Raw genomic sequence first — 25,654 nt, 5'->3', positions numbered from 1 at the left:
TTTGTAAACAACAAAATGTATCACGTTCATCATACAATAATATTTACATGATGTAGATAAGTTTACAATTCTCTTCCCGGAAATCAAATTCAGTCTACAAAACCCTTCTGAGAATAACAAATAATAATAGAGAAGGATTTGAAAACAAAAAAAATATTTTTAAAAATTATCAATTTAAAAGGGGAAAGAATAACCTGGCACTCATAGCTAGATCATTCATGGGCGAAACTGAACATCTAAAACAAAAACGAAACATTTCTTGATATTTTTTCTCAAATAAAAACGATACGCCCGATTGTTTACGCAGTGTACGCAAACAAGCAAACGTTTCAACATACAGCGGGGGTGTGGCTGCAACCTGCTCAGATATGTCAGGTTGGTAGCTAGAAAAAACAAGAGTCTGCAATAACTTGATATAAACAAAAAATCATTAAAATCATATTTGCAGCCTCCAAACGCTGTATGACCTGTTGTCTCCTTCGAATAATAAAATAAAACATAACATCCACAATCATATGCACAGCTTCAAATAAAAAAAAGCGAGTACTTGGTTAAAATACCGTGTGATAAATGGAAACAGAAATAAAAAGGGAAATTTAACACCAGCAGCATATTTGAACATAGTCAATTTTTTCTCACCCTCTCTCTCTCACTCACTCTCTCTTTCTCTATCTATCTATCTAACGCGCATGAAAAGAGTCTGAGAAAAGAGTTGATGTCCTGATGAATGAACTACATTATGTTCAAAATTTGTTAATTCAAGAAGCGGTTAGTCTTCATAAATAAGTGCAGTGAATACTCTGAAGCCTGCCCCCTATAGGCAGCTTCTCTTTTAGTAAGTGTTGCTTGAGTTACGAATTACTCATTATCTAACCAGCCATCGGTGAAAAAGAATAATGGATGGTTATTCAATGACATTCCACATTTTGGTTTGTTCAAATAATGCTTTCTCTTTGCAAGAACTCTGCCAGTTTTACACGATTTTATACAAATTTCATACATCGGGAAAAAAATACTAGTGGGGGAAATAGGTCAATTTATTTACAAGAGAAAAAGAGGATGGGGATATGAAAACTGGCAGAATTCTTGTCCAATTTCAAACAAAAAATGCCAATGTAAATTCCCTTCTACTTGCCTACTATACATAAGATATATCAATATATTCTTTGGAGTTTGCTACAGCACTGCGCTGATGCAACCTGATTATTAACGCCACAGCGGAAATAATACAACGGATAAGTAATGTTTCAGATAATTCATTCCTAGTTTAACAGAAGGCCTATCAAAGGGAAGCGTATATCACTACATATAAATATAATTGCATGCTTTCCGCCTTCTTATAAACACTGATAGTTGAGCATTGATTTCTCTGTGGCAACTGTGATTCAGAGTTTGGCAAAACCTATCACGAAAAGCACACAGTCAGTACCACAATCACAGAATACCATGAGGGGGTAATGACAAAGAATATATTTGAATATAGCTTGGGGACTGTTACATACGCGAACACACTGGTAAGGACCCCTTTCATACTATCATGGATATGAGGAGACTGGGCCGGATTCAGCCGGGTTAGACAATACTATTTCATGGGCCATATCGTCTGTACACAAGGGTGGGCCTAACCAAAGTTAGGTATCTAATCCGGCTAGATCCGCCACCGTGAGGAGGGGCATCATTGACGTCTGCTGGGGAAATGCGAGATTATCTCTAGCTCCAACCCTTTTGATAAGGTGTACAGCTATACTTGTAAGGTTTCTGATATTTGCGTCCCAATGTCTTCCGCACATTTTGGTCCAAAAATAAAGATTGGTCTAGTTATCATGTAGAACTTATGTAGACTGAAGAAGGGTTATGCTCACTTTCATCGTTGACATGCCCCCTCCCCCCCAAAGTCTACTACTGCCCCCCCCCCCCAAAGTCTCCTACTGCCCCCCCCCCCCCCTCACATCCCTAACACACCCCCTACACTCAAGACGGTTTAAATGATATTACATAGTGGTTTGTTCCTAATAGTTTAGTTCAATCCGGGATACTTCACCCATTAGCAATTATTACCATTCTAATTACACAACAAGGCTACACTATCTAATCCTTTTGAACAGAATCTTAGTGTGTGCAGGTGTATATGAGAGAGAGAAATTATGACAAACAAGTGGCCTTAAAAAAAAATTAATATAGTAAAGAGAAATACATAAGCCCTTGATTATAGAGAAATATTAAGGATGGTTTTCTCATATAATATCCAATTATCACAAGGTTACACATGTTAATTGCTCAATCTTTCCTGCGTATAATGAATCCTTAAAAAACTGATTGAATTCTACAATAATTATGAATAAAATAACTAGTATATCACATTAAAAGCATTCACAGATTTAAAATTCCATTTCTATGCAAGTATTTCGTGAAAAATCGCATATATAATTACACGTCATTACTCCTCCGAAGGGACATTTACATATTGCAATCGTTAACGAAAGGAGCATGTCCAACTAAAAAGAACGAGAGGTAACTGTCGTGTGCTCCTCTAGAACAGATTTAAAAACAATACCAATAAACATTGAAACAAATGCAAGATACATATGTTACTGCTAAATTAGTTAACGCATCTCCACTACATACTGCAACGAACGGATACAACTGCCCGCGCTCGACAGTCTACATACGATTAACATATATATAGGACAAAGTATTCTGGTATAAAAAATAACACACAACAAAAAGGGAAAAAAAAACATAAGATATGGACTACCGGTACTCATTAATTTAACTGACTAGTTCTGTTATTATTCTATAATTCATGCCTCTTCATCAGCTCTGTGCATTTGACATACATTACGTGGTCATTGGCATAATTTTGCAAGAAACAAAATCATTAAATTATTTTGAAGTCTATACACAAGTGTCCCGTTCCAACCAGGTGCGGACATGGGACGTTATAAAACTGTACATCATATATATCACATTAAACATCTCTGTGCCTATGAGAGACCATCCCATAATACTCTTTCTTTGTTTACATGGTCTAATTGACCTTTAGGGTATGTCAGTGGCTCCCCCTCTCTTCCCCATCTTTCTCTGTTTCACACACCGCTTAATCTAACATAATAAAATCAATAACATTAATTTTTGCCATAGCTTTCCAAGCGTACTGATATTACTAGCAACATACAAGCTTTCAGACAATGTAAAGCCAAACTGAAGTCGGGACTTGCGTATGCCAAGGTCCGTTCACATACTGCGCCATCTTCTACAGCATTTGCACAAAGCACCACTGTAAATTCAACTTCACAACTGTACCTGAGTATATGCCTAATGTGGTGGCATATCATATAAACATTCAGTGGTGCTTTGTGAGCCAGATGCAGCACGGATTAAATGTGAACGGAACATTGCAAACAGCCCCATTCAAAGTCAAGAACCAATAAAATATGGCAGTAATAATAATGCTTCTTTAAAAAGCATTTTAAGTAAGCCCTCCAGAGCAATTATTGGATTAAGTGTAACACCTACCTACATTACTTGAATGCAATTCACATCATAAATTTGACACAATCTGCTAAGTTTGTTGGCACCGATAAACAAAATCAAGACAAGCAAGATGTTGACACTATCAGGAAATATTGGGCACTTGGTGTTACTGACTGATGTGAAGAAAGGGAGAAACATCTGTAGCCAAAGACATACCACTAGTTATCTGTACACAATATTCAGGCCACACTAAAATAAGTCCTTACTAAAATGGGGACGATGGACTAATATCAAGTACTAATTATTCTAATTATTACTAGCCTCCCACACAGACTCGGTCCATCGACCGAAAACGTTGCAGACACTGGGAGAGATTCATACTTCACAATCCTGCCGTGTTTGTATTTATTCGAGGTATTTGTTTTCCGACGAGGGAGAGAAGATTAAAAATTGTAATAAGCGAAAACTACCCCCTCTAATGCCCCAACTAGGCCAGAAGGACGCACCTACGGAGCGAGAAGGGCACTTAGTAATAGACTTTGTACAGGGAATAGTGCCCTTCTGGCTACGGCTTGGGCGGCTTCTTGCAATACCTAGCTCAATCTTCTTGGACCACACCAGAGGGGAGCAGGACAAACACGGCAGGATCTCTAGGGGTAGCGCCCCTCGGGATGCTAGTCTAATCTGCAGCGAATTCAACCCACTATTATGTAATCACAAAGAGAAGTAGATGATGAAATTCAATTGAGCATCTGGCAGTTTTCAACTTGGGTACGGAAAACACCCACCGTCATAGAGGTGACCTTAGTATTATGGTTTTCTAAAATCAAATAGTTAAAACTATCGTCGTAATTAGACTCCTAGGTGACACACAAAGACATCACAGAAAGTACAATGCCAGCAATGAGAAATGTTACTTGTACATTCCGCCGTCCAGGGTACAAGCCATTACTGAAGTAGTTCTAGATCTCTGCATCAGGACCAGGCATCGACACTCTTTGGACAAAGACAGCTAGTTGACTGGGATAGATCTCTGCACGTTGACGAAGCTGCAGTTGTCATGTGATCGCTCGCCATGGTCATGTGACTAGTCTTTAAAGCTTTGAGAGAACCAGTCTGCAATCTATGTGACTTCTCTTGGTGTTACCCAGTGGGTGTCAAACTGCCTTAACAGGAAACCCACTCTCAATCTTCACCTTAGAAGATTCTTCAACCAACGAAGTGCCTCGTCCCGAGGTTCTCGAGCTTACATGAAGATCTCCTACGAAGTAACCGTACCGCTACAAGTTGGTGATGAATAAATACTCATTTTTTTTCTGCATGCTGTTAACTAAATACTCCTCGCTCTTCTCCAATAGTAATTAGTGTGATAGTTCTCGATGCCCTTTGGCAGCGTAGCTATGGCTTGCTGTGGGGTCACTTGCTGCTAGAACCGCCAGTCGCTGACGATGCTGTGGCGCTGGTGGATGGCTCGGGGGTGTCGTGTGGGGCTGTCGAGCTGGATGAATTCTGACTGACATGAGGCGGGATCAGGGCTGTGCGTAATGATGGCTTACTTGCAAGTTCTGTGAGAGAATGAAAGATGGTGGAAAATATATCAAATTCTGATGCTGGAATAGTGGAAAATATATAATGGTGGTTGACAGAGCTTGGCAAAAGCCTGGTCTGAAATAGCCAAGTTAAAATAGGATTATGTATCCAGTAATGCATTCTCTCAGAAACAGGGAGCCAATAAAATTTATTTAGGAAAGGAGTACCACGAGAACAATTGTTTGTTGACAGATTAGCCAAGGATATTTTTTTTTAGAGACGTTGGTTCCCATGATCCCAGCTTGCTTGTTTATTTTTCAACCTTGCTTGGGATCCAGTTTTGAAAAGCCTTGCCCACATATAGAGGGTCAGATGTATGTATTTTACTGAATTGCCCTAATGTTTAATTGTTTTCATTTCATTTCATTTATTTCACATTAAAAACCAATACACACAATTACAAAAGAAAGAAAAGGAAAATTACTCCATGCATATATAAAAGAGAGAAAAAAAAAAATTAAAATACGATGGTAAATAATGTGACCGGGCTAGAAAAAACAGAGCTTATCGAGTCTACATTATGAGATGAATTGCAGAAAAAAAGACCAAGGTCTTAGAAGTAAATCTGAGCACTCACCACCAGCTGTGAAGTTGAATAAAGGGGGAAGCTCCCTGCCGTTGGGTAGCTTGATGCCAGGATCCCGTAGCTCACTGAAGAACTGATGGGCGCATGCTTCCAGGGGTTTGATCCTGGACTTGGGGGTATACTCAAGGAGTCTGCTACACAGCTGGATTGCATCAGCGGGAGTTCTCGTTCGGAATACCTGCACAGGAAGACATGTTTAACAGTTAGGGAAAAGTATTGAACAGGTAAATGGACAGTGAAAAATCTGAGAGAAAATTAGAGGCATGTTCCTATATAATCTATCAGAAAAAAACACCATCTGGTATTTTGCAAGAGTGAAAACAAAGTTATGTTTTATGGAATCCAGTTGTAACCCATTAAAAGCATTTCAGACTTCAAGTTATCAAACTTCAACCTTAATTTGTTCTTCCATAACTGAACAGTCACCTTCACGTAACAGCCCCTCGAGAGTTGGAAATTTGAGAGAAAAACTGGTTCCACTAACTGCGGAATAATCAATACTTTATTGATTCCAACTGATAGCAGTTGTGACCTGCTAGAACCAGGTAAGCCTTCTACTTCAAACTTTCATTGGATTTTTCTTGATAATATTAATCATAATATCAACATTCACAAAGGCCCTATTCTCCCCTTGTTGTTTATTATGTATATATATTCTTTTTGTATTAGTTGTGTATTTTAATTGTGTATGTTATAATTGTGATTGTATAATGTTTGAAATGTGAATAATACCAGGGCTCCCTTGTAAAGCAAGCCTCTGTCTTGAATGGGACTACCCTGCTTTTTTATACAGAAAATATATAAATAAATAAAATGTTTCTAATGGTTGCATTCTATTACTCCACCCTCAGCACGGCTATCCTGATCAGGAGCTTGAACATAATTCCTTCCTAATTTGGTACCCATGTATTACAACTACACCTGGGTGGAGAGTGACTAATGCAGAGAAACGCTTTGCATTTGAATCCCAATGGACATTGGTGGTCCAAACTCTCACCTTACTCCACGGATGTGGTTTGATCTGAGGGAACTTGAATTCTGTGTAGTTGGGATTCATTTCCTTGATCTGGTCCCGGCTTGGGGTGCCCAGGACCTTGATGATCTCCACCAGCTGATCCACCCCGCTGTCACCGGGAAAGATGGGCTGGCCTAATAACAGCTCAGCAAGCACACATCCTGCTGACCATACATCTAGTCAAGTGAAATAAAAAAACAAGATAGTAGTACATACAGTCCTGCATGAGTTGACCTTCTATGTATAAAAATATTCCCCAGGCAAAAGCAATTTTTCTTTATCCTGGGACGTGTTTCACAAAGGGTTGAGTTGGACTTAGCACTTGACTCTTTGCCCGCTTTGTTCAACTAGAGTAACATACAAGGGGCTGCCAACTTTGACTCAGGTCACGTTTCATTCACAACACACAGAGTGTATTAAGTCTATAGTACTAACAAACATACACAACAGTGATGCGTGTATTGCATTGTTCAGTGGACATGCAAAGCTTTTCTTTCCTCTAAACCAATCAAAAGTGATTGCGATTTGAATTAACATAGCCCATTAGCATTTAAGCATGAAAAATAAGTCACACTTCTTTGTGAAACACCCCCCAAAAAATGCAAACATGTGTAATATACGTCTTTAAGTGGAATTTCTCCCAACTCAAACATATGAATATTTATGTGGTCCTAGATTTAACTTGGCAAATTCGCAAATTTGGCGTTAACCATGAACATTTAGCTAAAATCAAGCAATAATTGAAAGTTTACAATGCTATGAACCCTGGTAGAATATTTCAAAATATCTTGTGTACGACTGGCTATAAAAGTACATTGACCCCTACAGACAAGCTCATCAAAAGTTCATGACCTTCCATTCTGCCAAAACATCAATCAGCAAGTTCAGTTGAAGTACTACACTACTCACCTATATCACATGTGTAGTCAGTAGCACCAAATATAAGCTCCGGCGCTCTGTAGTACCGTGAACAGATATATGATACATTGGGCTCTCCTCTCACAAGCACCTTTGCACTGTAGTAAAAACAGAGGAAAATTACTTAATATGTGTATTCTGCCTAGAACTTCAAGGATAAAAGAGATGGGAGTCTTCATTTTGACCATTATCTGTAACATCATCACTGTCAAGTATAAACCATAAATATCACTGAATGTGATCAATACGCCCCACCCTGTTACCTGCGCAACACAGTTTCTAAAATATTCAAAAATGGGTCCTGCACGTCTTTACCCTAAGAACAATGTTGGCGCCAAATTTCATGATCTCCAGGCAAAAACCGAGGAAGTAGTTCACTTCCCAAGATTTTTTTTTTTTTGCCTTGCCTTAATATGGTATTAGCCTGTTACCATGGCAACAAATTTAGGAAAATGAAAAAAATGTCCTCAAGGCCAATATATTTGCCAAATGGAATGAGAACTGGTTGAAAACTGAAGAAGTAATTCAATTTGCAACTTATGCCAACGTACTGACTGCCAGACCATACACTGATTCCTCTAGATACAAAATAATGCAGTGGTGAACGTACCTTCCAAAGTCACAGAGTTTGAGAACCGCTGTTTCTGGGTTGAGTAGGAGATTCTGTGGTTTGATGTCCCTGTGACAAATGCCCATTGAATGGATGTACGCTAAACTCCGGAATAATTGGTACATGTACAACTGCAAAGGAAGATGTAGTTGAAAATGATCAATAATCGTTTAAATCTGTTTGCATTGAATAAAACATAATAATGAAATTGGAGGAGTTGAAAGGGGTAATGACAACAGGGGTGTAAATTAGGAGTAAATAGGGCATGAGGGGAGGGGCAAAGGATGATGCGAAGTTATTGGAAAGTAGCCAAAAGGTAGAGAGAATATGAGAGAGGAAAAAAGATGAAACGAGGGAGGAAGGGGCAATGGAGGGAGAGGGATGAGGGGAGATGAAAATAGGAGGTAGACAGTGGAAAAAAAGGGAGAGAGGAAGGAAGGAAGATGGGAAGAGGCAGAAACATTTTTTTTTTAATGTTCAAGACACATGTTCGGTGACACATTTGCGCCTGTGACAATTGCTCTGGGCTTGATTTCGTCTCAGATGTAGTGTTAGGATGAGGGTTGCAGTAGATTTTTATGTTGGGTTTAGGGTTAGGGTAGGGTATGGTGTTCAATAAACTCAGGGTTGAAGTTGGTCATTCGTTTAGTATGTAGAATTTAGAGCTGAGCAATTGTCGTCCGAGCAAATGTTATGGAACCAATACTTCTGGCAGAAAAAAAGATACTCTCATACCAAGCTGCAAAAAATATAACTACTACTTTACTTTACTTTAGTGAAAGTACAGTACTCGCCAAACATCCGCCCAAACCCTTAAGTCAGTACATACTTTTCAGGATTTTTTTTGTAATCGGGTGGGTGGAAAAGCACCTATAGACAGACACATAGATCTCTCAAGTCCCTATGTTTATAATACAGGTGGCAAATGTTTATGTAATCTTTCCATGTTTTGACGATTACAACTACCAAGATATATGGCCTCAATGACAGAGCAGTAGATCATCGCAACAAATCTAATAATATTGTTCCTGCTACATGTATGTGATCTCTATTAATATCACATAATGGTTCAATAGGAGTTCTCTTTCTCTTTTTATGTGTGTGTGTGTATCTGTCTGTCTCTCTCTCAATATATATGACACAAAATCCTGTTTAGAAAATATACAATAACCCACCCCCCCAAAAAAAAAAAAAAAAAATGAAGTTTACAAAATGAATAAAAAAAAATAAAATATATAAAAATACAAAATATAAAAAAGAGGAAAAAATGGATAAGGAGAAAAACAAAACAAAACCCCAAACTAAACTACTTATCAAAGGATGAATTAACTTTCAAGTCCAGCTTTACTCTTTTTTTCAAAACGCTACCATGAGTGACTAAAATCAATACTTGGACTTACCTTAACATAGATAAGAGATATGGTTTGCTTTGCTTTGCTGTAGTGCCTTGCTACTCTGTAAACGGTTTCTGGTACATATTCTAAGACCAGGTTTAAAAACACCTCGTCTTTCTGTGTTGCGCAGAGAGAAATGAAAGAGAACACCATGCAGTATATGGTTCAAAGGAAAACAATTGACTAATAATATACAAATAATGTTTTATGAGTGCAATGGACAGAATACTTCATGAGGTGACAGATGAAATTCAACGAGTCGTAGCCTCGTTGAATGGATCATTCATTTCGTCTTTTACCAAATGAAGTATTTCTGTCCACTGCACGAATGAAAAGAACATTCATTATTTGCTCTATATGACACATAAAAATAGATCCTTGTCATGATATTTAAATATATGAATAAAAGTGCATTCAGCCCAAATGCGGTCTGTTGTTTGACGCATTACATTCAACACGCACACTGCAAACACACGAGTAGCGCCGGTGGTCTCAGCGTGTGTCCAATGGACAACATCGTAAGGATCAAAATTGCACGGATGACGTCATTGTAAAATGGGCTGAATGAACAATATAAAAAAAAATAAAATGACAAGGATATATCTATAAGTGTCATATAAAGATCTATATTGAACAAACAAGTGAATATTTAGGCAAAATTTGATTATAATAGAAGAGGCTACTATACATATAACATATGCTTTGCATAATCTGATGTGAAAAAATGATTTGACATCTTCTTATGCAGACTAAAAGTTCTATCTCAGGTAATCAAGTATAAAATGTAAAGTGAATATAATATTGACCTGGGGCGATATTCTGAACATTGCTTTTCTCTATATTTTATCTTTTCTTAGAGGTGTCAGACAGAATTGGTATTCTGGTGGAAAAGTGTTTCACAAAAATTTTCAGAAGTTTGGTCTTTTCGCAAATAGCACACACAAGACATACACAAATTCATATACGCGCATAATCCCTTTACAATCAAAAGACATGACAAAATTTAGGACAGGGACTAGCAGGCACAAATTTTGTCATTTCTTTTAGCATAATAGCATCCCGTTACCATGCTGACTGTATGTCAAGCACACAATGATATTGTTTAGATTACAATTTACATTGTTGTATCAGTTCCACTCATCATCTACGATTATTTTTAACAGCATTTTTTTATGCTACAAGTAGTTAGGCCCTACATATGTGGAAGCGTCGTGGTGTAGCCGTTCTGACTCCCGCCTTGTAATCAGAGGGTTGTGTGTTCGAATCCCACCATGGCCTAGCGCCCTTTGGCAAGGCGTCAATCCACAATTTGCCACTCTCCACCCAGGTGTAAAATGGGTACCCGGTAGGATGCGAAAGCCTATGTAGTATGCCTAGCAATTGAGTCTTGGAACTCTTGTTGGAATGCTCCCCAGGGAGTGGAGAAGGTGCATACATTGTATGCGGGCATGCAAGGATCCGATGACTGGGGTAATAATATTTCTGTAAAGTGCTTACAGACATCGCTTCGATGTGTTAAGCGCTATATCAATGCGGAATATTATTATCATTATTATATTAATTCCTCTTTTTTCTCAGTTTTTTTTTCTCAACAAAATCCTTCTCAACTTTCTGTCCCTTTACAATTGGAAAGAAGGGCTCCAACTCAGAACTAATTGTGATTTTAATTGGTTTGTCTGTGAAAAGATGAGCGGGAACTTACAGAGATATGACAGAGAAAAGGCAATGCTCAGAATACAGATTTGTGACAATCTTAATGGTGTTACTCTTAAGGAGAAATGACAAAATTTTATGACAAAAGTTATGACAGTGTTCCAAAATATCACCCCTGGTTCATAACATAAAGAACCAGGCCAATAATACATTGATATCAATGGGGCTAATCATGCGTACAAGAGGTCATATGTTGGAACCCCATTTACTGATTCCCACTAAATCAGGGTTGTGGAGGCTTTTCATCATGCTCTACCAAACGAAAAGCAAAGAAAAAAAAAAAACTTATGTATACAATCTATTGCCAAATTTCTGAAAATCTGCTTTTCCTGAACTGCCTTCGACACTCTTAAGTTTTGAGATACAGGGTCTTAACATCCCAGCAACATTATAAATGTTATTGTGTAGTACTGAAACTCACCTTTTCACCACTTGAATAAAAGAAGTACTTGAGTTTGACTATATTGTGATGATCTAGTCTCCTCATGATCTGAAGTTCTCGATTCTACACACGCAAAGATATGAAGTAAGAGAGGAAGAGAAAAGATAGGGCGGAAGGGGAGGAAGGAAAAACAAGAAAAAGTAAATGGAAAAGAAAATGAAATATTTAAGATAATGACAAAGAAGGAGAAAGACAGAGATATAATGACAGAGAAAGAGATAAATTGAATTTGCAATCATTTCATGTTCTCTCCAGTATTATTGCAATGTAATTTACTGAGTCTAAATTCAATTGGAAATGTATTTGTATCATTACATGTTAAAAATAAAATTCTTCATACCATTTGCATTTCAATGCATTTTTCTATGAACTATAATACAGTATTGCTAAAATGTCTACATGTATATCGTTGACAACATGTAATCACAACTCAATATACACATCAATGTATCAACTGATCTACTTTTTACACCTACATGTACATTTTTTTTTTAAATAACGAAAACACACTATACAAAAACAAATAAATACAAATACTATGTACCGGTAATACTAGGGACAAAATAAGCAGATACAAATCAGAGGCACTATACTAGCCTATGATAGTGTCCAACCTTCAACACTTTGTAAACTAATACTTCCTCTTCTACCAACCAATCAATAACATTGACCATTGAAAGGGATAGCAGTGTAATTATCTAGTATCTAGCCTCTGGTGCCCTTGGAGACTAGACACGTGAAGTATCATCAGACATCAAATTACTTTCAATGAAAATAACCTTGGAAGAGTCTGCCAACTCATCATCGATGTGAGCAAACTGTCACGCAAGGTGCTGACACCCAAGGCACAGAGTTGCATCCCCTGTCACTGTCATGTTTACACTTTGTACATCACTATGACTGACCATGGCAAGGTATCATTGCCATTGTCAAATTACTCATCAGTTTCTATAAAAAGCAAACCCATGACAATCTCTTTTTATAATCCATCATCCACCTCTTATGATCTAATTTGACCTTGATCGATTTGCTTTCTTCTTGGCATGCGGATTATGCAGTAACTACATGTACATGTACATGAATGTCATTCCCACAATTTCCCTACCCTTCAAGAAAGTATGTGATACCTCAAGGTTGGCTACTAGGACCTGTATTACTTCCTCACATACTCACCTTGAATCTCTTATCTTGAAATACTTTCTTTATTGCCACCACAATCTCCCTACTCTTCAAGAAAGTATGTGATACCTCAAGGTTGGCTACTAGGACCTGTATTACTCTCACATTGAATCTCTTATCTTGTAATACTTTCTTTATTGCCACCACAATCTCCCTACCCTTCAAGAAAGTCTGTGATACCTCAAGGTTGGCTACTAGGACCTGTATTACTCTCACATACTCACCTTGAATCTCTTATCTTGTAATTTACTTTCTTTATTGCCACCACAATCTCTCCCTACCCTTCAAGAAAGTCTGTGATACCTCAAGGTTGGCTACTAGGACCTGTATTACTTCCTCACATACTCACCTTGAATCTCTTATCTTGTAATACTTTCTTTATTGCCACCACAATCTCCCTACCCTTCAAGAAAGTCTGTGATACCTCAAGGTTGGCTACTAGGACCTGTATTACTCTCACATTGAATCTCTTATCTTGTAATACTTTCTTTATTGCCACCACAATCTCCCTACCCTTCAAGAAAGTCATGATACCTCAAGGTTGGCTACTAGGACCTATATTACTTCCTCACTTACTCACCTTGAATCTCTTATCTTGTAATACTTTCTTTATTGCCACCAGATCATTGGTATCGACCATCCTGGCCTGGTATACCACGCCGAACGAGCCATTGCCTATAACCCTCGTGTCTGTGTATGAGATTTCTTTCGTTCTGTCGGGCGGAGGTCCTTCTGTTGCTGTGACTGACGTGATTTTACTACTATCTTTGTCCCCTGGAAAGAATGAAAAGAGAAAAGGGGTAAAGATTAAATTAGATTGCCTGCCACACATCAATTCCAGTCAATGTCTCAAAATGAAGCATCTCATGCTCCAGTAATGTTGGTGACAGTGATTCAAGACCAATCAAAGCTATTTTTTATTTATGTTAAACATATCCTTGGTCAGTTTGGAGATGGTTTCCTTCAAATGTGAATGTAGCATTACTGATGCATGTATAATGCACATGTACCTAGGTTTTCACTAAATAATTCTGAGTAAAGGAGGTGCTATGCTCAGTCGGTAGAGCGGGGGTTTCATATTTCCCTGACCCGGGTTCAATTCCCACTTTGGTAAGGCATTGATCCTCATTTAAACAGGTCCCATCGAGAGGACCTTTTTTATTTATAAAAGCCATTGGCCCTCTGGTTGCTTATTTACAAGCATTCATGCTTCCTTAATAGCAATCAGGTAAAAGAATAAAATCACCAACATCACCACCAAGACATACATGCAAACTCAGTATAATCTTATCATTGCTCGGCGATCTTTGGTTTCGGTGCAAAGAAGCAAACAACGGTATCACAGCAAGAAAGGTGTACATGGACAAGATAAGGATTAAACACTAGAACTTGAATTATCATATGACAATTCATGTGCCAGTACATGTACATTGAAAAATTAGGGAGAAAAATTGTAAGAAATGGGACCGAATTCACATGCGTACACTGTTTTATGCAAATATAGTCACAAACATAGTACTGTAATACATGTAGGCCTATATGAAAAATTAATGCATGTATATCAGCATAAGGCCTACATGTACAGTACGTGACAGATATAGGTTGCCTTTGCTTAAAATCTCCTGCGCGAGTTCTCACACAAGCTGCCATCGGTGCAAGTGGGTTTATTATTAGACTGTCAGACTTTGCCCCCCATTTCAGGGGCTGTCATGGAAGTTGTAATTGACAAGGGTCTCGATATAATTTGACTGAATCACTGATCTTATCAGGAGGAGGCTCTTCCACACAAGAATAGCTCAGTCAGATGAAGGAGGATTCATTCACACACAACCAAAGTTTTAAGGTATAAAGAAAATGAGATAACCACTAGGCGAAAAAGACTGTTGAAAATAAAAAAAATATTTTTTAAATATTTTACGTATAGGTAATATCAAAATCGAAAAGAAGAAAAATTTTAGGGCTCCTACATGAAATTTGTATTTGCCAGCCTTTGTATTCATTTTGACATTAAAGCACAAACTACATTCATGTACATGCATGTTTAAAAAGAGAGGGTATGACTTGATAAATAGTACACCATATTTCAGTTTAAGATACCCTGTACCTTTAATACCTCTTACACTTCCCCTAAAATATTTGGGCAAGATTTCACTTTGTTAGAAATACATGTAGTAGTTACAGTGAGGGGCTGAGAAGTGTGCGCATACACGTACTGTATGTATAGGGATATATTTTATTATATCCCTCTTATGAATATTCATGAGTATTCTAGATAAACGATTGGTCATTTCGCGATCATGTGACAAAGTATAATTTCAATAGGAAAGCACATCGCTGCAAGTAGCTCCATATAGTTTTCTTCGAGCTCCGTATATTTTTCTATATACTTTCATGGGGAGAACTGCGCATGCTCATGCTCGATATGTTCCCTCAACTTTGAACTGCGCATGCTCCCTGACTTGACCCAGATTCGATTATCCGCAATCGATCGTAATACAATTATTAAACAGCTCTCGCTCAAATTACTTACCAAGAATTTGAAAAATCACTGTGGAATTGGGTCTAGCTAGATTACAATGCAGAAAATATAATTCTGACGGCCATTCATACAGGATTCTTACATTTGGAATAAATATACCTAACAAGGCGAGTCAAGATCAGATACCAATTTTTAGAGCATTGAATCTATATTTACATAAATACCTGATTTAGCCTGCGCGAATTTATTTACATTTTGAGTGCAACTGCAGCAACGGCCAACGCAGCGCAGCGGACCTAGCTCACATTAAGTGCAGTCGGGTAGAAGCCGCGCGCAGCCTACCCAGCCTAGAGGTCCGGCAACGTTAGATTTTGTCTAGATTGGTTAAACATCAGCAAGGACTAGGTCCACAAGTTAAAGAGGGATATAAAACAAATACATGTATATCAGGCGTTTCTTTCCAAAGCATAGTGGGAATTATTAATCCTCGGTTGGACTGGCAATGTAACTATTTTTCCCTCGGGGCTTCGCACCTCGGAAAAATAGTAATTGCCAGTCTAACCTCGGATAAATAATTCCCACTATACTTTCTCAAAGCCTGATATATTTGTATACTATGAGAAATTTAATAACAGTATGTAAATCTGGCTCACTGCTTTTTTTTTCAAAGAGAACAAAGTCAAAGCATAATATGTAGGTCTATACATTGTACATGTAGTTCTGCTTTAATATGCTTGTCAAAGGCAAGTAATAGTTTGACACACAATGGCCTGCTGTGTCTAATGAATGGATTTTAACAAAAGTGCAAAGGCATTTGAAAGAAATTTATGAAGTTTAGCAAGAGGTTGTTATTACAGTGAGAGTCATTCAAGTGAATCTTGTGAACAAAGATTGTGATGAAATGGATGGGTGCAACTTTTCATTGAGCTTTAATACTGCATAGGAAGTCCTGCTCATACATTGTACACAATAATGCTGTCATGAAAAGAAATTTTCAAGTGTTTTGAGCCTTGAGGTATGGATTATGTCTTCGAAACTAAAATAAACTATGGTTGTGAAAGGGATATTGAGAAAATGGTGGTTTGAGGAGTGGCAGTGTACAATGTACATGTAGGATAACAGGTAGCTTTCTATCAAACTTTCACACTGTAGGGCCTATTTCCAGATTGGGCCATTTGAATTATTCATGTATCAAATGATATATGTTGGTGCTTTTTGTGTGCAGGCCTACCCGCTATTAAACAAACTTGTATAAAACCCTAGTATACATTCCCATAGTCTGATCACTCTATGAAAATCTACCAAAATATATGCCAAAAGGAAAGGCTACCGATATGATTCAGGTCTAAAAAAATACTTTTTTCTGGATTTTTTGTATTATTTCTTACAGTATGAAGATATTTAATAGATCTTTACTATTTTGTATCATTGAGCAAATCAGAGCATCATGTCAACTTTTTTTTTATTTCTTCATGTACAGTATCTTCCAACGTGGCCAGTGATGCTGTCAACATAAAATCTAGCTCCACATTCAACATTAATTTTGATTGTGGATTGACGTCAGAGCGGGTCATTGATCCCTACAATGCCGCAACATTAACTGCCATCCCATCAGTTCACAAACCCTTCATCTCATAAATTTGACTGCATCCCTCGGAATCAATCAAGATGAGAAAATGGGTAAAATAGATGACATTGGCTCATGGAATGTTCTGGTCCCATTTGATAGAACTCTTCAGTTGCTTTGCATTTTAGAGGTATTTAAAGGGTGTATACATGTAGAAACAAGGAGTTTGTACAAGTACTATCACAAATTGTTTTGATTTCACATGAAATTTATAGTTGAAAAGATTAAAAATGCTAGCATGATAAAATATATAGTATTCATTACACCAACAATGTACATGTATATGTATATATGTATATGAAAATTTTAATAAATGAATGTCACAAAAATGTCATCACAACTAGAGCTGTCACCTTCATGAGCATCAATATCATGAAAATACATGTACATGTACGTGTGCATACTATTAAAATTCTTGACAGCGCAAAGCCACAAACCGTAAATTTCACCACAAAATTGTGAAATTCTTGGTAACACCAGCTTTCCTCTATCTTGTAAAGGCCTGCAAAGTACATCACGTACATTGTACATAAATGTAGGGCCTACAAATAGGGCAACCATACAAGATGGATAAAAAAATCTTAATTTTGCTCTTCAATTCTTCACATCTATGACATTTTTATTCAAACTCTAATACTCTACACAGCTTGGCTTTATGCAGGTGCCTATCATTATCTCTTCTCTCCCTGGGCAGTACCACATTAGGTGGTTTCACACCGCCTCAAAATTCGTCAGTTCCAGGTATTTTCTGATCGGGAAATTTACACCGATCAAAAAATACCAGGTGATTTGGGCAGTCTGAAAGCAAATTACGCGTAATCTCCCCGAAAGAAAATACCCACTAAATAGTAAGTAGGCCTACATGTACTTGTCACAATTATCAGAACTTTCGTGGGGATTTTTCCAAGGTCGCAGGTATTTTGGCAGTGTGAAAGCAAATTACAGGAACTTTTAGCCCAGCGTGTAGTTGGGCGCGGGTACCATGGGTGGCTCAGTGCTAAGCTAGCGATTTTGAATCTCGCACCTTGCTTGCTTATCAGACCACACTGCGCATTCCCATAACTTCAGGAACTTCTGAAGGGTATGATTCGGGGGTGTGAATGCGATAATAATGCATATTTTTTTACCCGAATTTAACGGGGATTCTTGTGATTAAGGCGGTTTGAAACCACCTCGTGTTTCCTGCAAGAAGATTCTCAAATACCACACCTGCTGAGCAAAAAGTGAATCCAGAGGCCCGGCTGAGGATCACATGATGGGCCGATGTACATCTGGGAAGTTTGTAAGAGGGGAAAACCTCAGGAATCTTTGTCTTCCATTTTTTCAATTTCAATACCCTCACTGTAATAGTCTGTCTGTATTTGCCTTTCTTTATAAAGTCTCCAGTTTCTCTCTCTCTCTTACTTTTATCTCCAATACCATCTGTTTCTTTTAAATGTCATTGTGATAGATTATTACTACATGTATTCCAAAAGGGAGGGGGCACATTTTCCTGAGGAAAATTTTTACAAGAAATAAAAAAGTTTTCAACCAAAAAAAGGACAAAAAAATCTCCACATGTAGACCCTATGTGTGATTCAGTTTTTGTTTCGCATTGCCTATTTAAAAAGGACTCATACATGTAGATGCAGGGCCTACATGTTTATGCTTACACACACACACACTATCTCTCATCCTCTCTGCATGTCTGATTGTCAGCTGTCTCAAATCAGTCGGTTCCCATGACAACGCTGGCCACAAAGCCAACAATTTAACAAATATACATGTACATCGACATAGCGCCATACAGAATCAGGAAAAAGATGAGCTTTTGTGTAGCCCCAACAGAGAAATGGATCAGGTTAACCTTGAAATTATAGCAATCACTGCAATTGGGTTTATGGCAATTGTTCGATGGAAGTGCGGAAATTATAATGTCATACGTACATTTATCACTTTGTCGGAATAATTAAAACATGTGCTCTTGGGAATTCAAAGCACACTTTTGATCAGTAAAGAGGGTTAATCATAACTGCAAAAATCATAAATTCAGTTGTGTATTGTACTTCTATTTCCTCTACGGTACTGATGTACATGTCGAAATACTGCCCCCCCCCCCCATTCAATAAAGGTCTATTTTTCCTTAAAAGGCTTGTGCTTGACAAATGTACATGTACAATGTAGATCTACATAATGTACATCTGCTGTACAGTACATTCAATCTACATGTAATACCCAAACCACTGAAATGAATGGAGAGTATGAAAATTGGATGACTAAATAGGCCTGAAGACAAAAAAAAATTTACATGTAGGGCCTATTGCATTAAAATAGAATTCTTCAGACTTTTGGATATAAACTTGAATACTATGCTTGCAATGAAAACAAGATTTTTTTTGGTAGTTTCAACCCCTTTCTTGCCCCTCCATTCCTCCCCTCTCGTCCTATGCAATCAATACCCACCTTTTTACCACAGAATATCTCTCTTTGCTATCCACTCTTACAGTTCTCAATACACTGTACATGTATATCTCTCACTCTTTCCACCCTTCTAATGTACATGTCTTTACCATGGAACTACATTTAATGTACAGTGTACTTGCAGGACTTGTTGCATGAAAACAATCCCTAAAATATTAAAATCCATGTCCTTTTTGCTTCTTGAACATTGATCATTGGAAAAGTTTACTGATTGATTTATAATTGATGCCTAAAATATGTTCAAATTAGCCTAGTTCAAATAATGTTTTCCTCCCTCAATGCTAACGTTTATTTATACATAGGACTACATGTACTTGTACTTGTATGAAACTTTTGTAGTACAAGGCCAATTTAAAAATACCTGACATTGCATGTACTATAAGGCACCATTTGTAGCACATAGGTCCATGTACTTTACATTTCAAAATCCAACTTTTTGGTTTTCTCTAATATTCTGCTTTGGGGCACGGACCACAAATTTCAAGTTGTGTTGCAGCTTGCACAGATATTTCGTGCTGGCTTGTGAAGTTATTTGAAATATGAATGGTGGTTGTTTCTACATGTCGACCCGACAACGCAAATTATGAACTTTTTGATGTTGTGTTTTAGGCTATGGTAAATAAATGGAATTAAATTTGGAATGTGTGAACAGCTGTTACCCGACACATGACATAGACAGGAAAGAATTGGGATTGAAAATTCTATTCTTAGTCCTCCAAGTACATGTATATGAATGGCTCAAGTGTATCCCATGCCAAAATGGCACCGTCATTCACTGTACTGTACTACTGTTCAAAGGCAATTGCATTTAATATTTGAATTGGTACTGTACATGTAGGCCATCCAAAACATCACCTTAAAAAAAAAATTGTAGTCCTGAGAAAAAAAAAAAATGTACTCAAATCAAGATTTAATACTGTGATCTAAATATTGCTAACATGTTCTCCTATGGCATGCATGTATTTTGAACTCTGAAGTCTGGTGACATTAGACCATGGTCCAACTCCAACTCTGTGCTAAAATTATGGAAAGCCGAAAATGGAAAAAAAAATTATCATTTCAAATTGTGTTCCAATCGGTGAAGTTAGCTATTTCATTTTTCATTCCCAAACATTTATGAACAAGATGAGCACCAAATGTGCTCTGAAACTGAATCATTCCTGCTTTAATTTTGTCAACACAATCGGCTATCCATAGTTAAACCACAGCTTTAGAGCAGAGTTCAAATTAAACCCCTTTATGAATCAGGAATTTGTCAAGCTTACAATCATTTCATCCACAGCCAATTAGTAAATCTTATGAGCCACATTTAGGCCTATTCAAATTCAAACACAAGGAAGAAGGGATATGGAACAGACAACCAAATAATATGGACAACTAATCAAAGACAACAATGAAGAAACGACACAGTATTGAAGAATCAAGAGAACAATGTCTCGTTAAGCCAACACAATTGTAACATGAAAGTTCAAATTCAGTCTATTGCTTCCTGAAGTATTATAGAAAAATTCACACTAATCACTTTAATAGGTATTCCGTGGGTGTGTTCACACTCACCTGAATGAATACAATTTATTTTATAAAGGAGCATTTCATGAGACAAATAGTGATTTCATTCACAATTTGTTATGAACTACGTTTGCATCTGATTGGTTCAGAGCAAATTTGAGAGTGAAAATCACTGATTAGAAGATGTTTTATGGAACTCTGGCCAGGAATCAATATACCCAAATATTTTGTGAATAAAAATAGAATGCATACACCTCGATCTGAAATAGAGGTCTTGATGTGCTTGCAACAAGACATGTTTTTATCATAGTATGTGGTATGCACTTCTTCTACATATTGTTGCTTTGCATCAGATGTTCTAGTAATTTTCATTCAAAATAAGCATTCTACTGATGTACACAAGCTTGTTTCTAATTTTGAGATGTCAACAAAAGATATACGTCCAACTCGTCTACATGTACATGTCCTTTTCAACCTGCGCTCAACCAATCAGATATAAAAGAGTAAATTTCATTATCAGGGGGAAAAAGAACAACGCAACACTATGATAAATGTTTCATTCCAGTGTATACCAGCTCTGACTGTTCTAAAAACAGCTTGACCAGCAAATGATAAACCGATCAAAACCATCAATAGAGTTTATGACCCATTATGCAAATAGAGAACTTCAGCTTTAAGGCATGCAATATTAATCAAGTCTATTGAACTCTCCTTGTACATTGTACGCTCCTTGTACTCTCATTGTACTCTCCTTGGCGCAAATATTCACTAATGAATGATACGTGCCGTATAAGCTAAAACAACAACAACATGTACATTGTACCTGACAACCAGTGTAATTCTAGGTCATTTAGCTATTTAAAAAAAATGGGGAGGGTATCGTTTATAAAGCCCCATCTCCCTTTAATACATGTACATTTAGGCGGGGGCAGAGTGAATTCACATCCGCTTTTAACGACGATAGTGCGATGAAAACAAAGTACACGTATAAGAAACACAATGAAATAATGTCAGAAGCAGCACTGAAAATTTCAGAAAGATTCGTAAACTTCCAGATAACGAAACAGGTACACGCGATTATCATGACGTTTAGCACAGTATGGGTCGCTAGTGCATTGTTTTCATTGGCCGGTCAGTTTCTAGGGCTCGAGATTATGAATGCCCAGATGTTCGCCCCGGCCAATAGGTCTTCTCCCTTAGAATTTTTTCTTCTATTTTTAATAGGCCTACATGTATACAACAGATGTTTGGAAATTGTTTTACTCGTTTTGATTGGAACCGAGCCAAGATTCCCCTTAAATATACAGTACCCCCACCCCACCCTACAAGAGCCCCTCCCCCACCCGTCCTCCCTCTGAAACCTTGATATGCCCCTATACTTGCGTGTAGGTATACAAAGGATACAGTGACAGAGAAAGAAGATTTAAATCACGATAAGAATATTCAGAGTGACAAGCACATGCATTACACATGATACTATCTGTCAAAAGCTACAAGGGCATAAGTGCTTATAGAAATGCAGGATTTATCAACCTTTTTGCTGTGAGGGGATGATCGGTCCGTAATAGGCTGAATCATATGGCATTTCCTCTAGTTATGGTTTCATTGAGGCACAGGGGTGCCAGCTCGATCTTGTTCTTGTTCGCATAAAGCGATAAAATCTGTCAATCCTCCAACATATTTGTTTCACATTTTTATTCCTAAGTTCAGTTATTTTGTATTTTGAACTAAAAAAAGGGGAAAATAATGTTAAAAAAGTGTACAGTAAACCACTTGATTTTTTGTAAAATAAATATATATAATATAGGCCAATCAATATTACATGAGAGCAATGCCCCTGCCCCCCCCCCTAAAGAAATCCATTATGAAAGCATCAATAACCCCCAGGTCATACTGAAGGCTTCACTTGAACATCAGAATTGGAAATGCCTTGGTGCCCCTAGGTTTGTAATCAACAATTCCCTATTTATTATCAATACCGTGATGCAAAATGTATCAAAGCTGTACAGAGAATTCATAATCATAACTATTCCTGCTCTCACAAAATGCAAAAATTCACACCCCAACCAAACGATACACCTATGATTTTTAATAGCTCAGACTGTGCAATTTGAATACTGTATGATTATCACTATTAAAATTGTGATATCCTATCGGACATGTGCATATTAAGAATTGCGCTGCTCCAGTATAATCGCCTCTTGCGCTGTGTGACTTTCCAGTATCAATTAAATTGCCCCCCCCCCCCCAATAAAAAACACATTTTGTCTCTCTTCATTATGAATTCCTAGGCTACATCGGAAATATTGACTAGTAATATTTTTTTAAGCACATACTCATTGATTTTGAAGTGGAAGTAGGAGGCAAGATTTTTGTTGATGAAATGCGTGGTGTGACGATTTTGCTGTAGGCCGACGATACCGGTCGACGATGTGTCGACCACTCCCCGCTTGCTGGGCGCTCCACAGTGCACATTGTGAAATCTCTGCAGAAGGGGCAAAATGTCCTCAAACATCAAAGCACAAAGTATCATCCAAAAGAAATGCTGTGTCAAAGACAGCAAGGAATCCAATTTAGTAAGGATCCACTATCCTTGCAAGAAATTCAATATTCTCTTGGAGTATTAAACTGCAGAAGTTATCAAAAATGTTTTTTTGAACAAATCTGGAAAGCTTGTAAAAGCATGCAGGATCACATCAAGATGTACATGTAATAAAAAATTGGCAGGAATCAATTTTAATACAGATCACAGGATAATTACTCTCAAGATTTCCATACTCATATGCGATCAGGCTGATACACAAATTGGAATGATCCACTTCTTGTGAAGGTCTTGGAATCTAGCGACTGTAGGATAGGGGAAGATTTCAAAAAAAAAATTATTCTGAAAATTCAGATCTCCAACAGGTTTCAACTCAAGAATACCATCATAGTAGTCGTAGTCCTCCCCTTTCAAATAGCACAAATTTGATTCTATTGTAAAAAAAAAAAAAGTCAGATTCAATCATCCATAATCATGAGCATCACTTCTTGCATATTTATTAGTATGAGTCTTGCAATGAAATAATTTAATCTCAAGAGCAGTGAGATTTGAAAGGCAGAAGTGTTGACTTCTTGATTGTAAACACTGTAACTCAACACCCTGCGTTGCTCGTCCTACCCAGCGCGTGTAGATGCTCAGCTGTGCAAATCACACAAACCTCTCCTGGTAAAATTCCAAAGTTTTCAAACATCCAAGTGCAACTGCAGCAGTTTGAAACAAATCAATAGTAGCTGCAATCCCTCCTGTCAAAACAGACCCTCCACGGATCTCCGTCAGAATGATGGACTTCCCAAATGGAGTGTCCTTTTTTTCAGACAATGCACAATGCGGTTTGTTTTGATTGCGCAAGGAATGGACAATGAAAGGAAGAGCTCGGTGTCCCTGACTTGGATGTGAAGTCTGAACTGATCCCGAAATGTACACAAGCTTTTGTGATTAGCAGCAGAGCATGTGAACACTTGCAGGGCCTGCGCAATACACACAGACACATCCATGTAATATGTTGATTACACTGAGCACCAACATGCATCTGTGTACATGTACATAGAGTTTGTGTGTGTGTGTGTGTGAGTACAGTATGAGCAAATCTGTGTGTACATACATGTACTTGAGCATTGGGATGGTTGCCAATTTGAGGATGAATGCCCTAGTTCAATGATTCATTCAGCTAACCAGCTGTCAATATGGTGGCATACCTGACATGCTTGTTACATGATCAAGAAAAAGGGAAAAGAATGCACCTTCCTTTCATGAACAAGCATACGTGTAATTCACATTCCTGACTGCATACCTTCAATGTATTAAATTAATGTACATAAGTACATGTACATAGTAGGCTACAGTCTAATTATTTGCATGATGCTGATGTGTAATAAAACAAAGTGCAGTACACATGTACTGGTAACAATGAACTTGCTTGCACACTTCTGTGTAATAAAAAAAAACCACCTCTTATGCAGGAAAAAAAAAGAGATCCCTATCAATTGCAGACATAAATTATAACTAGCACATCAATGACGTGGTGCTCATCTGGCATCTTGCAGCAAAATATAACACAAGTTTTAATTTCAGCCCAGTTGATACTGTAGTGAATTATATTGGTGACGTAAATTGAGGAAACAGAATTGAATTTGATGAAGAAATAGAGAAGCCATTTTTGTGATTTTTGAATAATTTTCATATTATACATTAGGATTAATATTTTTTGAGTCAAAATGTCTAAATTCTATGTAGAAAGAACCTTGGTGAACCTCATGTAGCTCTCGGATAAAAAAAAATCAGTCAACAAATGAACATTTTTGTGAGATTTGAAAAATATGCATAAATTAGCATATTAAATGAGTTTCAAAATTCTGTGTAGAAGTTTTGTATCCCACATAGAGCTACCATTTTAAAAGCAAACAAAATTGAAATTTATCAACAAACGAAAGAGAAAATGCATTTTTTTGTGATTTCTGAATAAATTGTGGAGGTTTAATGACCCTCATGTACATGTACACTCTACCAGATGGATAAAAAAAGCAAAATTTGTCAACAAATAAGCGTTTTTTGTGATTATGAATAAATTTTGCATAAATTACTGTAAACAATGTTCAAACTACTTAAAATTTCAAAA

General features: G+C 37.4%; 1 protein-coding gene across 5 annotated transcripts; it reads right to left on the bottom strand.

Moving 5' to 3' along the window:
- LOC129266312 (glycogen synthase kinase-3 beta-like) lies at positions 1 to 24,630 on the bottom strand. 5 transcript variants are annotated; one of them, XM_064103588.1, is made up of 10 exons: positions 24,157 to 24,630; positions 23,333 to 23,843; positions 13,502 to 13,695; positions 11,722 to 11,805; positions 9,594 to 9,704; positions 8,194 to 8,324; positions 7,575 to 7,681; positions 6,648 to 6,841; positions 5,642 to 5,828; positions 1 to 5,039 (listed from the first exon to the last, which is right to left on the bottom strand). In XM_064103588.1, the coding sequence occupies exons 2-10, from the start codon at positions 23,469 to 23,471 to the stop codon at positions 4,891 to 4,893; spliced, it is 1,296 nt and encodes a 431-aa protein (XP_063959658.1). In that variant the 5' UTR covers positions 23,472 to 23,843; positions 24,157 to 24,630; the 3' UTR covers positions 1 to 4,890. The 5 variants fall into 5 exon arrangements, with proteins under 5 accessions (XP_063959658.1, XP_063959659.1, XP_054760128.1 ...); XM_064103589.1 differs by having other exon boundaries at positions 23,333 to 23,481; positions 24,157 to 24,442; XM_054904153.2 differs by lacking the exons at positions 13,502 to 13,695; positions 23,333 to 23,843; positions 24,157 to 24,630 and adding an exon at positions 13,271 to 13,337.
- Between the last annotated feature and the right edge of the window lie 1,024 nt (positions 24,631 to 25,654).

The sequence above is a fragment of the Lytechinus pictus genome, chromosome 8 (genome assembly GCF_037042905.1).
Source record: "Lytechinus pictus isolate F3 Inbred chromosome 8, Lp3.0, whole genome shotgun sequence".
Lineage (NCBI taxonomy): Eukaryota > Metazoa > Echinodermata > Echinoidea > Temnopleuroida > Toxopneustidae > Lytechinus > Lytechinus pictus.
The sequence above is the reverse complement of the archived record's forward strand: the minus strand, read 5'-3'. Positions and strand labels throughout refer to the sequence as shown.

Bases quoted from the DNA above. Each gene is read 5' to 3' on its own strand.
- LOC129266312 (XM_064103588.1), bottom strand. From the start codon at position 23,471: ATGTGCACTGTGGAGCGCCCAGCAAGCGGGGAGTGGTCGACACATCGT. The intron at 11,806-13,501 runs GTGAGTAAGTGA...TTGCGTGTGTAG, and splicing joins TACAAGATAAGAGATTCAAG to AATCGAGAACTTCAGATCAT. The intron at 5,829-6,647 runs GTGAGAGTTTGG...CTTCCTGTGCAG, and splicing joins AACCACATCCGTGGAGTAAG to GTATTCCGAACGAGAACTCC.